General features: G+C 38.3%; 2 protein-coding genes across 2 annotated transcripts; both read left to right on the forward strand.

The window, feature by feature from the left end:
- The first annotated feature begins 1,561 nt into the window (after nucleotides 1-1,561).
- LOC133733400 (histone H4) lies at nucleotides 1,562-2,225 on the forward strand. Its single transcript, XM_062161030.1, has one exon. It carries the CDS (start codon nucleotides 1,657-1,659, stop codon nucleotides 1,966-1,968), a length of 312 nt encoding a protein of 103 aa, XP_062017014.1. The 5' UTR covers nucleotides 1,562-1,656; the 3' UTR covers nucleotides 1,969-2,225.
- A 1,539-nt stretch (nucleotides 2,226-3,764) lies between these two features.
- Nucleotides 3,765-7,795, forward strand: LOC133733533 (ACT domain-containing protein ACR9-like). Its single transcript, XM_062161161.1, has 6 exons — nucleotides 3,765-4,013; nucleotides 4,699-4,917; nucleotides 5,022-5,127; nucleotides 5,570-5,921; nucleotides 6,855-7,139; nucleotides 7,349-7,795. The coding sequence occupies exons 1-6, from the start codon at nucleotides 3,860-3,862 to the stop codon at nucleotides 7,493-7,495; spliced, it is 1,263 nt and encodes a 420-aa protein (XP_062017145.1). The 5' UTR covers nucleotides 3,765-3,859; the 3' UTR covers nucleotides 7,496-7,795.
- Nucleotides 7,796-15,474: the final 7,679 nt, after the last annotated feature.

Below are 15,474 nucleotides of genomic sequence, written 5' to 3' on the forward strand. Positions count from 1 at the left end.
TGGTACAAATCGATCGACCATGAAGAATGTGGACGTCAAACTGACCATGTACATATTGGGAAAGTAAAGTTCTTGGATCATCTTTAATGAATTGAGAATTTGTGATTGATGCCTTTACATCCTGTCACAGTTTGGTCTGTTCAAATTTCTGCAAAATCTGCACTAGTGAACTCAACGCCCAGTGACCATAAACTTGGTATAACTAGAACTTAAAAAGATATCATTATAATGTAGACGAGTGCGTCATCAGGTATTGTAAGGTCATTCTCTATTTCATCAGAAATATAGGAAAGAAAGGAGCTTGATCACACAAACTCAAATTCATACATTCATAATTTAACCACTCAACAACTATCAGGTTCAAAATTCACACAAAATGACTGCATACATAACCAGTCTACCAACCAAATAATTATCTAAAGCAGGCTAGGATGTGAAAACACTACTTGACTCTTGTTTTCCCATTACTTCTTCTAAGCCTTGTTCTTCTCGATGAGTTTCTCGATAAGATCCGCAGCATCCTGAACAGTTGCAATGCTCTGAGCACTCTCCTCTTCCACACTAATACTAAATTCCTCCTCGAGTCCCATCACGATCTCAACCTGAAAGTGGCATCATATTAAAGTAAATTTGAAAGTACAAGCATAAATTCCTCCTCACATTAATTCCTGTTCTGGAGGTTGCTGCATAATGAGAAGAATTGTATTGTATTTTACCCCAAGTTACGAGTCCCTAGCATTGTCTTTGACCAAAGAATCAATTATTCAATTGTTAATTCTTGCTCTTGTTTATTGGTGTTCATGCGGTCTGGGCAGCCTCAAGAGCCTTAGAGATGCTCAGCTTGCTATTGTGTTTGCTGGGTTTATTTAAACAAGGTTGCTGGGTTTATTTAAATAAGGATAAAACGGGAAATATAGAATAATATTTAGAATGCTGGGTGTATTTAGATATTTGCTGGGTACATTTAGAAAGACCCTTAAATTATGACAAAAGTAAAGGGATAAATTTAGAAAAGTAAGATTATTGAAATAACTTTGTCCGATTCTTCATCACAAAAAGTTGATAAAATGAATCTTTTAACAATTTTTACAAATTTTTTTTCCTTATTGATACGAAGAGCTCAGGTAGGATTTAGCTTGAACAAAATAACAAGATGAGCTCTGTACCAAAAAATAAAATAAAAAATTAACAAAGATGAGCTCATCCATAAAATCTTAAAATTTATTATCAGCCAAAAGGGTGCTTCTGTCATTCCATTACGCTGGCACGTGCCACGCGCTGATTATTCCCCAAAACAAACTCATTTGCAAATTTCAAAAAGCGAGTCCTTGTGCTTTTCCCAAACGCCGCCAAAAAAAACCACAATCCGTGCCAAACCTTAAACACGACTTCCACACCGTACATTACCACAAATATAAACGGTTCAGATTGCGCTACAACCCATGACGCGGATCGAGCCCCTAAGCCGTCGATAAGCACCCGCATCCAACGTCCATTATTAACTCCGCCTTGTTTCAAATTCCCAATTCCAATCTCAAATCCCTAATTCCCTTGATATAAATACCCTCACTCACCACCACCTTCCCCATCGAATCATCTCAATTCCCTCATCTTCATCAAAATCAGAGTTTCTCTCCTTCAAATTTTCCGGTGAAAATGTCAGGCCGCGGCAAGGGAGGCAAGGGTTTGGGCAAAGGAGGAGCCAAGCGTCATAGGAAGGTTCTGAGGGATAATATCCAGGGCATCACCAAGCCCGCCATTCGCCGTTTGGCTCGCAGAGGCGGCGTCAAGCGTATCTCCGGTCTCATCTACGAAGAGACCCGAGGTGTCCTCAAGATCTTTCTCGAGAACGTCATCCGTGACGCCGTCACCTACACTGAGCACGCCCGGAGGAAGACCGTCACCGCCATGGATGTCGTCTATGCTTTGAAGAGGCAGGGAAGGACCCTTTACGGGTTTGGGGGTTAATTTGGGGATTTTACTTGGTGGGTTTAGTTTAGGACTGGTTCTAGGGATTTTATGTTTAGATCTGGGTGGAATGAGTATTGGGTTGTTGAATTTGCTGTTCGTGTAATTTGCAACCGTATCTTGAAGTAATGGAAGTTTAATTTCTGTATAAAACTTGCGTTTGGCTAGTTGTTTTTCGTTTCGGTATATGCTATTTTCTTCTGTTCCTTGAAAATTCTGAGAGTAAACCCTGAATTCTCAATTGGTTTTCTTTCTCATTGTTTGACTAGAACTGGGCCGCTAGCAAAACATTGAATTAGCTATTGGGTGTTCGAGTGAATTAGCAAAACATTGAATTAGCTATTGGGTGTTCGAGTGAATCTTTTAGCCACTAAATTAGCTATATGAGTAAAATGTGAGCAGTTGGACTCTAAATGTTCTATGGTCTTAGGGCATCTCCAACAGAGTAGCTATTTTAAAAAAAAATTGAAATTTAACAAATATTAGGATAAGTTCTATCTCCAATAGAATAGCTATCAAACACCTAAATTTAGCTTTAGCTAAACACTCTAGCTATATTTAGCTAGGATGAGAAAAAATTTAACTAAAACCTAAATTTAACTTTAGATTTAAGTATTCTGCTGGAGCATAACTCAATAGTTAACTAGTTATATTTCACTTTTAGCTACTTTTAGCTATGAATATAAGTATCATTGTTGGAGATGCTCTTATGTTTTGCGATGGACACATCCTTATCCCGAATTGACTGCAAATTTCGGTTGATGAATTACAACCTCTCATGTGAGTTGGCAGTTGGGTTCGTTTAGCATATTCCTAATTTTCTGGCAAACATGCCTAATCTCTACTAGACAAATTGAAAAGCTTCCAAATTGTTCTTATTTTTTTTCTCTCCCAAAACAAGAGTATTTTCTGGGAGAGATACAGTTTGGAGCAACTTCCAGACACGTTACCTGAGTATTAGTATCATAACAATATACAAATTTGTACTTTAATCTATTTTGCATTAAAATGACATATTAGCAACTGAAATATATTCAGATCAATCGGGAAAAAAAAAAAAACTGAAATATATTCAGATTTCAGAGTTGGAAGAAAAACGAATCAAATAGAGCACGAAGTATGTGAAGGTTTTCAGTTGTTTGTGCATCTTCTAGACATCTAAAATGACCATCACGAACTATCTTCTTGGACAGAACTCTTGTATAGCTGGGATATGACATGAGTTGTGTGGAGTTGTTCTGAGTTTCTGACTCGACTTGATAAAATTTTCTTTCTACAACACAATTCTTGTAAAATGTCACGTTTATAAAATACTCAATTTTTTTTTTCACACAATCAAATGATGAATTATTTCCGACTTTGAAATTTGAATGATCATGATATCCCTCATAGAGGGAAAATGTTTTAGGCCGTGAGATAAGTGCGCTTCCACGGCATTTTGACCAATCAAATTTCAGAATAGTAATATAAATCATCTTGAAGAAAATAGAATAACATAAATAAACCAAATTAAATCAATTAGCATCAGCTTAACGTGTCGCAGATCACGGACACGTCGAAGTCCAGCAGGGTAGTCCTTATAATTTTGTCGTCTCTACGTAGAGACCGGCCGTATATACAGCAAGTTTCGAGTAATAATCATGTGGAAAATGGTAGCCGAGCTTTCTAGCTGAATCCTAACTAATTCCCAAGGCCGGGGAGCTCCGCTACCGCAGCCATCCACCACGTGTAAAATGCTGATGTGTATCTTCCTATGGTAGCAGACTCTCCAACTCTCGCTCAACGTCAAATCAAGTGCCCGCCTTAGCCTCTCCTCTCCTCTCCTCTCCTCTCATTCATCATTTCCTCTCTCACCTTTCAATTCACCGCAGACTTTCATTTTGATCGGAATATGGGAATCCCGAGCGACGACGTCGTTGTGTTCCAGAAAGCTAAACGCCCCGGCGAGGCTTCCGTCATCACCGTTAATTGCCCGGATAAGACCGGTCTGGGATGCGATATTTGCAGGATCATCCTCGATTTTGGGCTCTGCATCAGAAAAGCTGGTAAAGCAAAATGTTACAGCTGCTTATGATAGTTTTGGGGTTTCACATTTGACCCTTTTTATCTTTGACAAATTTGTTTGTTTCTCTAACACATAACAATCATGCACCAGTTGTTTGAAACGTAGAGTAGAAGAAAGCTCATTCTATGATTATTTGCTAAGATCTGAGGGGAAAAAGGAGAAAGCTAAGAAGATGTTTTGTGGGTTTGTTTTTTGGGTTGAGATGGGTTTTTAAGTACTTTTTGGGTTTCTTGATCACTATTGATGCAGGAACCAAATAGCAAGATAGGGACCCTTTTTTTTTTTTTTTTTTGAATAAAGGGATTTTTTTTTTCAACGGTTTTGGTATGCAGGTCCGTATTGTTGATTACTCTAGTAGCTGATTCATATGACTACTGCGATGAATTCCCAGATTTTGAATTCAAACTACTGTGACATTCATATTTCATCTTACTATGAATCCCCTTTGTGCATAAATTCCATGTCATCTGCAAGATTAGGTGGTTTCTAAAATTTGGGAAATATTTGGTCATTTGGTGGCTGTGGTGTTGTATGTAATTGTCTTTGTAGTTTGGAAATCAAATGGTCCGATGTATGCTTTAGTTAGAGAATCTTCTATTGTTGAGGTTTATGCCTGTACTGACCTGATATATATATTCTTTCCCTTCGATGAATTCTCGCTATAGATTTTTCAACTGATGGGATATGGTGCTACGTTGTATTATGGGTGGTTCCTCATTCTAACTCAACAAAAGTGAAATGGTCGAATTTGGAGAACCAGCTCCTATCCGTGTGCCCGTCATGTTCTGTTCCGTATTACTTCTACCCCCAGACTACATGTTCCTCGCCCCCTGCAGTTTATCTATTGAAGTTTCTTTGCTCTGACCGTAATGGATTATTGCATGGTAAGGGAAATATTTCCCACTTCCTCTTCAGGAACGAATAATATTTTTGTTCATTTGTCTCCCTGTGGCTCTAGTCTCATGTTGCCTCAACTCCTTTGTCTTAGATGTCACTGAAATTCTGTCTGATCTTGAGCTTTCGATTCAAAGGGTGAAAGTGACAACGACACCAGATGACAGGGTCTTGGACCTGTTCTTCATAACAGATAACATGTGAGTTTTGCTTTGGTATTTGTTTTCTGTTTCTATATCTGAAAGTTTTCATAAATTCTATCATGTGCTTGTTTTCTCACATTTACATGGTTTCTAGATGGCAAATTGGCTAGACATCATAGGTTAGTCACTTAGATACTGAGCTTGTCTATATGTAACAATGTGGGACATGGTTTCTAATTTTACCTACTTTCCTCTTTCTCTTTGAGCTGATATTAGTTCCTAACTTGTAACTTTCCACTCTTCTCCACCGACTAAATTTTTTCCTGACCAATTGCTAAAGGATAAAATATCATTATCCTCAGAGACCAGGAATATAGCTGGGATCTAGTCAAAATTATTGTCTTTGATTTGGTATTCTTGGTAGTGTAATAAGTCAGTTAATGTAAAATCTTGATGCTATTGCATATAAAGATTCGTATGGGCTAAATTCTCATTTCAGGGATCTTCTGCACACAAAGGAGCGGCAAGATAAGACATTGAAACAGTTGCGAGCCGTATTGGGTGAGTCGTGTACCAGTTGCGAACTTCAGTTGGTAGGCCCCGAGTATGATCCCCACCATGGCATTCCTTCTCTGTCTCCTGTAGTAGCTGAAGAGCTATTTAGGTGTGAGCTGTTGGATAAAGAAATCCGTTCTCAAGCTCTTAGTCCTGATATGACGAAATTGAAGAACGCTAATGTAACAATAGACAACTCATTGAGCCCAGCACATACATTACTTCAGATCCACTGTGCTGATCACAAGGGTCTCTTGTATGACATTATGAGAACTTTGAAAGACAGCAACATCAAGGTAAAGATTCTTATATCATCTTTTTTCCAGACAACATCAGATCATAGTTTAGTAACTAGGCTATTTTATTCTGTTTGTTTGGTCGGCACATGCCTGTCCTGGAATGGTAAAATTGCCAGCCACCTAATAAGATGAGCATGGTTAGCTGGTTTCCAAGGTCCTAGTTGACACAGGTTTCCCTAGATGGGAATGAGGTTGAATTCCGACCTCAACCCCAACAAGGGTGATAGAAGAGTTATATATGCATTTGAGTGTGTGCGGAAAGAATGTGGGTTGGTTGGAACTTCTACTTTATGGAAAATTAGGTTGCTCTGCGCGATAATTTGGTGTTAGGACCGAAATCTTCAGTTTTGTTTCATTTTGTTTTTGCATTTGCAGCTCTGTCTTCCTTACACAAAGTATGCATAAATTCTAAAGTGAAACAAAGTAAGAAACTATGGTGCTTGAAGCTATAGAATTTACTCTGATATTGTTTAATTTGCAGAAAGCTGGAAACCCAATCTATACCAAAGGGTCTTGTACGTAAATAATAATTAATATATCAAGCTCCTTCTGTACGCCCATATATCTCTCCATACTCATTTCTTCTGACCTCATAGGGTTCAATCTCTGTTGTCAGCCCTTGACCAATAGGAACTCGATGTTTGCTTTACTGATCCCTGGAATTTCTTTGTAGTGGCTTTCCCCATGCCTCTTATTTTCTTCTGTTGTAACACCACATTGGAGAAAAACAAGTGTGTCATGCCATTATTCTTTGGCCATGCTTGATGAAGCCATAAGATTAATTTTTGTTAGCCAGGAACATTATGACTGGTCTTATCCTTTATTTTCTTCCGTGAATTCATCTAAAGTGTACACTTGCCAGATTAGTAAGGTTTTGCAATTTTCTGATGCAAAATGTTTGTTATCTTTTTTTTTTTTTTTTTTGTTCAGATAGCTTATGGTCGATTTTCTCCAACTACAAAAGGGTATCGGGATTTAGACCTTTTTATTCAGCAAAAGGATGGGAAAAAGATTCAGGATCCGGAGGAGCAGAGTGCATTATGTTTGAGTTTGAAGGTGGAGATGCTTCACCCACTGCGTGTTATCATTGCAAACCGAGGGCCTGATACAGAATTGTTGGTTGCTAATCCAGTTGAACTATCTGGAAAGGGGCGACCACTAGTTTTCTATGATGTTACTTTGGCTCTAAAAGCACTGAGGATCTGCATTTTCTCGGTATGAGTAGGCATCGTTATACTAAAAGTGATTCATAAATTCATGAACATTATAGTAGAATAAGACAGGATGTAATGCAATCCAGTCTCATTCGTAGATTAAACACTGAAAACACATGTTCTATTGTGAATTGGTAACTCAAGTCACACTGCACAATTTGGCCAAGTTAGAAGTGACTACTGAACAGTTTGAATTGTCCTGTCTTTCAGGCTGAAATTGGAAGGATCTCAGCATCAGATCGTGAATGGGAGGTGTATAGTTTTCTGTTGGAGGAGAATTCCAAATTTCAATTATCAAATATGGTTGCTAAGAATCAGATTGTAGATAGAGTTAGAAGAACACTGATGGGATGGTGAGTAGAATTATCATCTTTCTGCCGAGTCTAAATGTATATCTCTGTAGCTCTGCCCTCCTCGTGGGGTTGAGGCTTAAAATATCTGATGAATGACTTGTGTTGAATCCTCTTGAAAATGACCATTATGTTTCTGTCCTGGCCGCAAGCATCCAGATTTTCATATGTAAAGAGCATTGCTTTCTTCTTTGTGGGAGGGGGAAGAAAGCAAATTTTGTAGTCCTTGTTGATTAATTTGAAGAAGTTTTGAGCTAATTATTTGATCAATTTCTTCCCTCTTCTGAAGGGGAAGCCATGTGAAACATGTGAAGTCCTCTTTGGTGTCTACCCACCAGTCCTTTTATGCAGATTATATATTGATTATTAGGGAACTGCTGTATTAGTAATAATTTGTTATGCAAAGGACATGGGCAAAGAATCTTCGCATGTCATTCATAATTTCATTCAGTCTCTATTCTCTAGTAATTATCTTTTGGCCAATTAAAAGAGTTCTTTTTGCAACGAGCATGCGAAGAATAATGCACCAGATAACGGTAAGTGACCTCCTGGAAATCTTACACCCATTTTAAAATAGGGTCATTTACAGCGGGTTGGTTATGTGTAATATTCACTATCCTTGACGACTATGGGTCAGAAAGATGATGATTTGATGACTGGTCATGAACATCAAAATGGGGTGCTTGTGCGTACCTAGAATTTCTAGGCAGGTCTCACTGTCTCAGTCTCAGTATCTGACATCATGTTGCATGAGATAAAAGAAGCTAAACGCCATAAAAGGAAATATAACACTGATGTGTCCAAGTCCAACAAGACAATTTACAGCATACCTTTTAATTTCGGTTAATTTTATTTTGTAAAAAAAAAAAATAGAAATATTATTAGAGCATTTGACATGAAGGAAATACTTTTTAAGGAAAGGTTTATTATGTAAGTCAGGCTAATCTCCCGCTACATGTGCCACGAATCCGAAATCTTTCAAACCTGCTTGCCACAAATTGATCGGAGTTAGAATTCGAACACAAGACATAAGAGTTCCATATTAGGCCGCTTGATCAACTTTACCACACGAAGTGGTTAACTTGAGTACATATTTCTGTCTATGTTTTATCAAAGGTTGCAAAATAAATGCATATTTTGTCTTTCTAATAAAATTTTATAGATATATCTTAAGATAATCGCCAAATTCATTTTCTATCTATATTTTTTATTCTTTTTTTTTTTTAGAATAATATTTTTTTTTTTAGGGTTAACTACAAAGTACTACCAGACAACAAATTTTTTGACAACAAAGTCCACAACCTTTTCCCTTATACAATTAAGGACACATACTATTCCCTTTTTATCCTTTTACTTTTACACAGTATCAGCTTCTTCAGTATCAGTTTATATTTCACTTTTCTAGACCGAACATAGTATCAGCCTAAGGACTAACCTTCAACATGCCACAATTTCACCTAACGACTTCCTGTCTAAGCGGCTACTAACAGGGCGGAATCACTGCTGCCTTAGTATGATAAAGGGTTCAGTCTTTAGAGCAAGACATAAGTACTGCTACTGCTTACTTACTGCTACTGTTTTCTAAAAACATAAAAGTAATAACAGCAAAATATTTTTGTGACAAGGTACTGGGCACAAAATGAATTTATTTATTCAAACATAAACTTCAGATACAGAATCCAGAGCCTCACTCTTAGGTAAACAGCTAAAAACCTGTTTAGCTATTCATGAGAATGATTACAGATACTTACTTGTAATGAAAGCACACTACTTCTCACAAAACAGGAAGGAAAGAGTACACTGCTACTATGGCTTTCTTTTGTTGAGAGAATCTGATTTTGTTTCTCTTTTCGAATGCCTTACAAATGAAACTAAAGCTCTTTATATAGAGAGCGGAACCCAAACTAGAATTCAAAACATAAAAATGTACAGGAGGACTCCGTGACTTTCGGCTTTTCTGAGTGCTCCTGATGATGGAGGTCGGACAAGGAAAAGCAAAAGCATTTGGGTGAAATGTTTTTCACCTTCTTCTTTTTCTGAAAAGCAAAAGTATCTTTTTGAAAAAGAGAACAGTTGCCTTTTGTTTTTGGTGCCTTTTTCTTTCACCAGCTGCTACATGTTATCATCAGTCTCTGAGTGGTGGCCAAAGACAAACGAGTTGTTGTCTGCCTGAGCCATTCTAATAGTTGTAGCATTGTCTTCTACGTCCGTGTCGACATACATCTTATAGTGGTTGTCGTTGTCAAGTTTGTCCATCCACTGCATGCATGCCATTGTTGAGTCTATCTCTTTTCTGGTGAGAGATAGGAATAGGTCACTGCTGACTACGTCAGGATGATCGTAAGCAGTGATAATAATCTTTTCTCCTGCTGCCAGGAAGGTATTGTTGAGATCTTCAGAGATGATCTTCTTCATGTATTCCAGGGCCATGGCCTTCATCCATGGGATGCTAGAGTTTGGTTGGCCATTATACCCCACACAAGCAGGTTGCAGATATTGTCTTGGAATAATTCTCACATAATGATATGGGGCAATATATTCATCCTCACCATTTGTTTGCTGGATCCATTCTGGAGGAGTGGATCTAAACTTCAGACGAAGCGTACAGTCGTTTTTTCTAACATTCTTGACTGTATTGACGATGATGGGCGGCAAACCTTTTAGATCATCATTAGTTTTGGTCCACAGATTATGAACAAAACCATTTTCAACAAGCCAAAGCTTGTGTTCTTGCGGATGTTCACTTTGAACATTTACCAGGTATCTTCCAACATATGGTCCCGCGATGATGAAGAGGGTTGGAGGAACTAGGTCTTCTGAATTGTGCCTTCCTATTAGATGGTGAAATTTATGCCAGTCTGCTTCTGTGAGCGCCATGATAGGGACCCTAGCACTTTCTGGGCTTTCAAGGAAGTTAATTTTTTCTTTCTTGACAGCACTCTGCTGTATTTCTTCGAACTGTGGTCTTGCATTTTCATAAAGTTCTTCAGCTAGTGCAAAGAAAGCTGGAAACATAAGACCACTGCTTCTTTCCTGAAAGGCAAATAAAAGATTATCCAGAATTGCCTTCTGGTGGTAAGCTAACCTCCTGCCAGTTCTGAACACAGGAGTATCGAACGTTCGAAGTTCATAATTGAAAACATTTATTACTCCAGTGGGAGTAGGTTTGCTTTTTGGCAAAGCAACAGCCGTCAACGGTCTTGATGAGCCTTTACCGTCTGCCGTTTGAGACGGGCTAGCCAATCCTTTACCCTGGGATTGATCAGTTGTGGCTAAGCCTTTTGAGCTTAGCAGGAACCTCTTGAGGATTTTTTCTTTGGGATCCTCATTGGTTTCAGGTTCTTTCCCAGCTCTTCTGCTTCTGGGATTGCGACCTTCGTCGTTGTCATAAGTTCTTTTGCTGAACATGGCTAATTCTCTTGTTAAGGCGTTTGGAAGATAGTTCTTGTTTCCTGCAATTAATTCAACAACATAATCATATTGGTTAAGGAATAATTGCCAGTTAGCTAGTCTTCCTCTATCAGCAGCTTTATCGAGTTTGAAATTTTTGAAATTCTTTACTCTGGCACAATCGGTGCGGACAGTAAAGGGTTTTCCAAGGAAAGCTGGAGAATTTATAATTGTTTTCTTGACAGCCAAAATTTCTTTTTCCCCTGTGGGATAATTCAGTTCTGCAGGGCTGAACTTGCCACTACAAAATTTACAGATCTTTTCAATGTTAGTTCCAGGCGTTTTTGCCAGAACAACACCGGACCAGTAATTATCACTCGCATCTGTTTGGAGGATAATTTCATCATTCTCTTCTGGTTGTTGAAGAGGAGGGAGGTTTTTGCAGAGATTTTTTATCTGCTTCACGATTTTCTCATCGTCTTCTGTGAAGTTCCACTTTCTTTTAGAACTTGTTTTAGGAGATAACATTGCTGTTAACCCTGAAATTTTAGGAATGAAATCTCTCCCATAATTTATGACACCAAGGAATCTCTCTAGACTCTTAGCATCAGGAATTCTATCTGGGAACTTCCAGATCTTCTCAAGGATATGAGGTTGGAGTTTTATCACCCCATTTTTGATGTTTATTCCTAGGAAATCAACTTCATCGAGGATAAAGAAGATTTTCTTTTCTCCTAGGATAATTCCATGCTGAACTATCAGCTTTACTACCTCATAGAGGTGTTTCATGTGTTCTTCTCTGTTTTTGGAGAAGACCAGAATGTCATCTATATAGACGACGCAGAACTCCGCTACATGCTTGAAGATGTTGTCCATCTTTCTCTGGAAGATTGAGGGAGCTTGTTTTAAACCAAAAGGCATTACCAGCCATTCGTAATGTCCTTGTGGTGTTCCAAATGCAGTGAGAGGAATACTCTCAGGATGCATCTTGACTTGCCAGAAACCCGACTTTGCATCGAATTTTGAAAAGACTTTGGCTCCTCTGAGCTGGTTGATCAATACTCTTACTTGAGCAATTTCATAACCGTCTTTGACAGTCTTCTTGTTGACATCTCTATAGTCAATCACCATTCTAGCTTTTCCTCTTACAGTTTCTGCATGATTTCTCACGTAGAATGCTGGAGCATGATGAGGGCTAGTGGAAGGTTGAATTAATCTCTTATTCAGGAGATCTTCAATATCTTTTCTGAATTCTTTTTGATCTTCCTCTTTGTACTGAGGAATGACTTTGACATGACAGATGGCATTCATGTCATGTAATCTCAATTCACAGACCACTGGGTCTTTTTCCCAAAACTTCTGAGGATCTGTGTCGATGTACTCTTCAAGTAGTTTCTTGATTTTCTCAAGAGTGGGAATTTTCTGAGCCTCAAGCTTATTCTGGAAGTGCTTGAGGTTGTGCTCGTGGATGAAACTAGCTTCGTCTTCTTCACTAGTTTCTTCTTCTTCTTCTTCTTCAGAAGATTCTTCAACAAGTAGTTCTTCTTGTTGCTTGATTTGGAGTATGGGTTCAAATTTGGGTTTGTAGGGGGTAAGATCACCACTATTCTGTTGCGATCTCTGATATTGGATAGTAAAGTTTGGACCTACAATACTTTTGGCGTGAATAAGCCTATCAGCCCAGAACACCCGTTCTCCTTTTCTGAAGCCTATTGCTTCTTCATCCTGAATAAATCTCTGTTGGAGAATAAAATCATTTCCCAACAAGAAATCTGCGCCTTGGCCTTCAGATTGCCAAACGTTGTGGATGATAAATGTTCCTCCACCAATGGTGATGTGAACATTTTTTGCTACTTTATTCATGGTGAGATGGCTTCCATCAAAAGTAACACCAGTAGCTGTTTTCTTTTCTTCTTTCCAGAGATTCTCTGGAATTGCAAATCTTTTTGCAACTGTAAAGCCTGATCCATTGTCTACAAAGGCATGTAGATGATATTTTTTGTGATCAGGGAATTTTAGTCCAATCTCTATGTAGTTGCTGTATCTACTTGTAGAGACGACTTTCGATTGTTGAAGCTCATTTTCTTGAGCTTGTTCTTTGGGAATGAATGGTTTGCATTCTTCTGGAACAATTTCTGGTGGTTCAACCAGTTCAAAATTTTCATCAGTTTTTTCTTTATCGATGATTTCTTCTTTCTTTTTCTAGGGAGAAGGTTCCCTGATTTCCTGGATCAAGGCTTCTGCCTTTTTCTCTTTGTATTCAGAGAAATATTCTTCATATTCTTGTTCAACCAATTGGCTGACAAGGCCATTCTTGGTTTTTCTTCTTGCTTCAGCTATGAAACATTCCTTGTGATAAGTCTTTTTTGACTCTTCACAAAACATAGGGAGACCATTCTTTTCGTGACACAAGCAGTAGTCACAAACGAATGTACCAGGGTTTACCTGATAAGAAGACATTAAGGATTCTGTCTTGCTTTCTTCCCAATTTTTGATTCTCAAAATATTCATTTGTCTGGATTCGAAGTACTCTTCTTCAGAATCAGTCTCAGACTCAGATGAATCTTCTTTTTCAGACCAGGCAGAGTAAACTGACCTGTCGTCTTTTTCATCATCTGAATAGGCTATTTCGTAGCCTTTCATATTTGCATATTCTACTATGTGCTCATATTCTTCAAAGAGAGATTTAGTAGATCTTTTACCTTTTTCCGGGCATTCATTGGCATAGTGCCCTTCAGCTTTACATAACCAACATCTGCAAGCTTTCTTGCTGGGGTGTTGTTTATGCTGATGAGTATTCTTCTTTTTCTTGAAGAATTTCTTCTTAGGATTTTCCTCCTGTTGTTTCTTGTAATTGGAACTTTTCTTGAATTTCCAATTTCTTTTCTTATTACCCTTGTTGAATCTTTTGGGGTAATACTTTTCTTTTCTTTTCCTATGGAATTTGGATTCATGACATCCCCAGTTTGTGGGTACATCCAGTATTCCATAGTAGAAATTTTCAACTCATTTGAGTTGTTTCTTAGCCATCTTTGCTCTAAGATTGGCTTTGCATTGTTCTTTCAGTAATTGCCGGATTCTGTCGGCAATTCCTCCAACTGAAAATCTTTCAATTGGTTTTTCTGCTATGCTTTCTCGCACAGCTGTTCTCCATGGTTCAGGGAGTTTCCTACGCAACAGGTTGACTAAATCTGTGCTTTCTAGTTCACCAATTGTACAGTAATATTCTTGAAATTCATTCAAGTATTCTTCAAAATATCTCATGTCACAAATTTTGAGAGCATAGATATTTGATTTTGCCGTTTCTCTGGCTTTTTCACTCATATTTGCAGAATCTCCACAGAACTGATCGTACAGGGGTACTGCAAAATCATATGGAGATTTTGAAGCTTTGATATCTTCCAGCCATTCTTTTCCTCTGGCTGTTTCTTTGAAAGAGAAATAATATTTCTTAGCTACTCCTGTGAGAGTAGTTTCAAAGTACATCTGAAGATCAGGAGCTTCGAATTTTCCAAAGGTGAGAGCAGATGCCATCATCAGGCTGTCTACCCATTGGTCAAGAGTTTTTCTCTTGTCTAGAGTTTTATCCAGATCTAACCAAATACCAAGATTGGTAATTGGTACTCTGGGTATCTTGTCCTCTGGGACAAATCTTTGAGAATTTCTTTCTCCATCTCTGCCCGTAGGGGCCTTTTGTATAGGGAGTTTCACTTTTCCTTTTTCTCTGGTAATGGAAGTTTTGGAGCTTTCTCCTTCTTCCATTTCAACATCCTGGTAGGGAAGGAGTTTTCTTTCCTTTCCTGGATTGAAATTTTTCATTTCTTCGATTAGTTTTTCTAATCTTTCTGGATTTTCACAGAATTCTGCTTCTTCATAAAGATCATAGAGCTTTTGTGCTCCAAGCATATTAACTGGTCTGTTTAGATCAGCTTCTAGGTCTTCTTCAGTAATTGGCTCTTCAATAGTGGGTTTCATGCCACTAGTACTAGCTTCTCTAGTGCTATAGCTTCTTCTGAGAAGATTTTTGTTTATCCTGATATTCTCAGGACAGACATCACTTTTTCTGTAATTGTCAAAATTTAGACTGATTTCTCCAGTCTTTCTGCTTTCATAAATTTTAGCTTTTGCACTCTCGGCTGGTAGCTTCGGACCAGATAATTTCCATTCAATAGGAAATGTTACTTCATTCCAAGTAACCTTGTGAATCTGTTGTGAATGGTTCTTCTGACTGGTAAGGAATCCAGTAGTAAGACCAGGGATGTTAGATATCCTTGTCTTTGGCTCTACTGTAGTGCTCATCAGTTTGTAGTATATTCTGTATACTATTGCCAATTCTTGCATATCATTTTTCATAGATATGCCATCTGTCTTGACTCTCAGTCGGAGACAGTGGGCTGCATCTTTCAAACTGGTTGAGAAGTTGGGGAAGCAGTTGAAATACGCCACCTGGTTGCACAGAGATGCTTCAAGGGTTCCCAAAAGACTAGCTTGAAAATCTTCCAGTCTATTGTCTTGTAAGACACATAGAACTGAACAATTTATGCCTTCTCGAGCTAAAAGTTTTATGCCTACTTGGACTGCTCCAATATGCATAAA

Source organism: Rosa rugosa, chromosome 2, assembly GCF_958449725.1.
Source record: "Rosa rugosa chromosome 2, drRosRugo1.1, whole genome shotgun sequence".
Classification (NCBI taxonomy): Eukaryota; Viridiplantae; Streptophyta; class Magnoliopsida; order Rosales; family Rosaceae; genus Rosa; species Rosa rugosa.

Bases quoted from the DNA above. Each gene is read 5' to 3' on its own strand.
- LOC133733533 (XM_062161161.1), top strand. From the start codon at position 3,860: ATGGGAATCCCGAGCGACGACGTCGTTGTGTTCCAGAAAGCTAAACGC. The intron at 4,918-5,021 runs GTAAGGGAAATA...CCTTTGTCTTAG, and splicing joins CCGTAATGGATTATTGCATG to ATGTCACTGAAATTCTGTCT. The intron at 7,140-7,348 runs GTATGAGTAGGC...CCTGTCTTTCAG, and splicing joins TGAGGATCTGCATTTTCTCG to GCTGAAATTGGAAGGATCTC.
- LOC133733400 (XM_062161030.1), top strand. From the start codon at position 1,657: ATGTCAGGCCGCGGCAAGGGAGGCAAGGGTTTGGGCAAAGGAGGAGCC.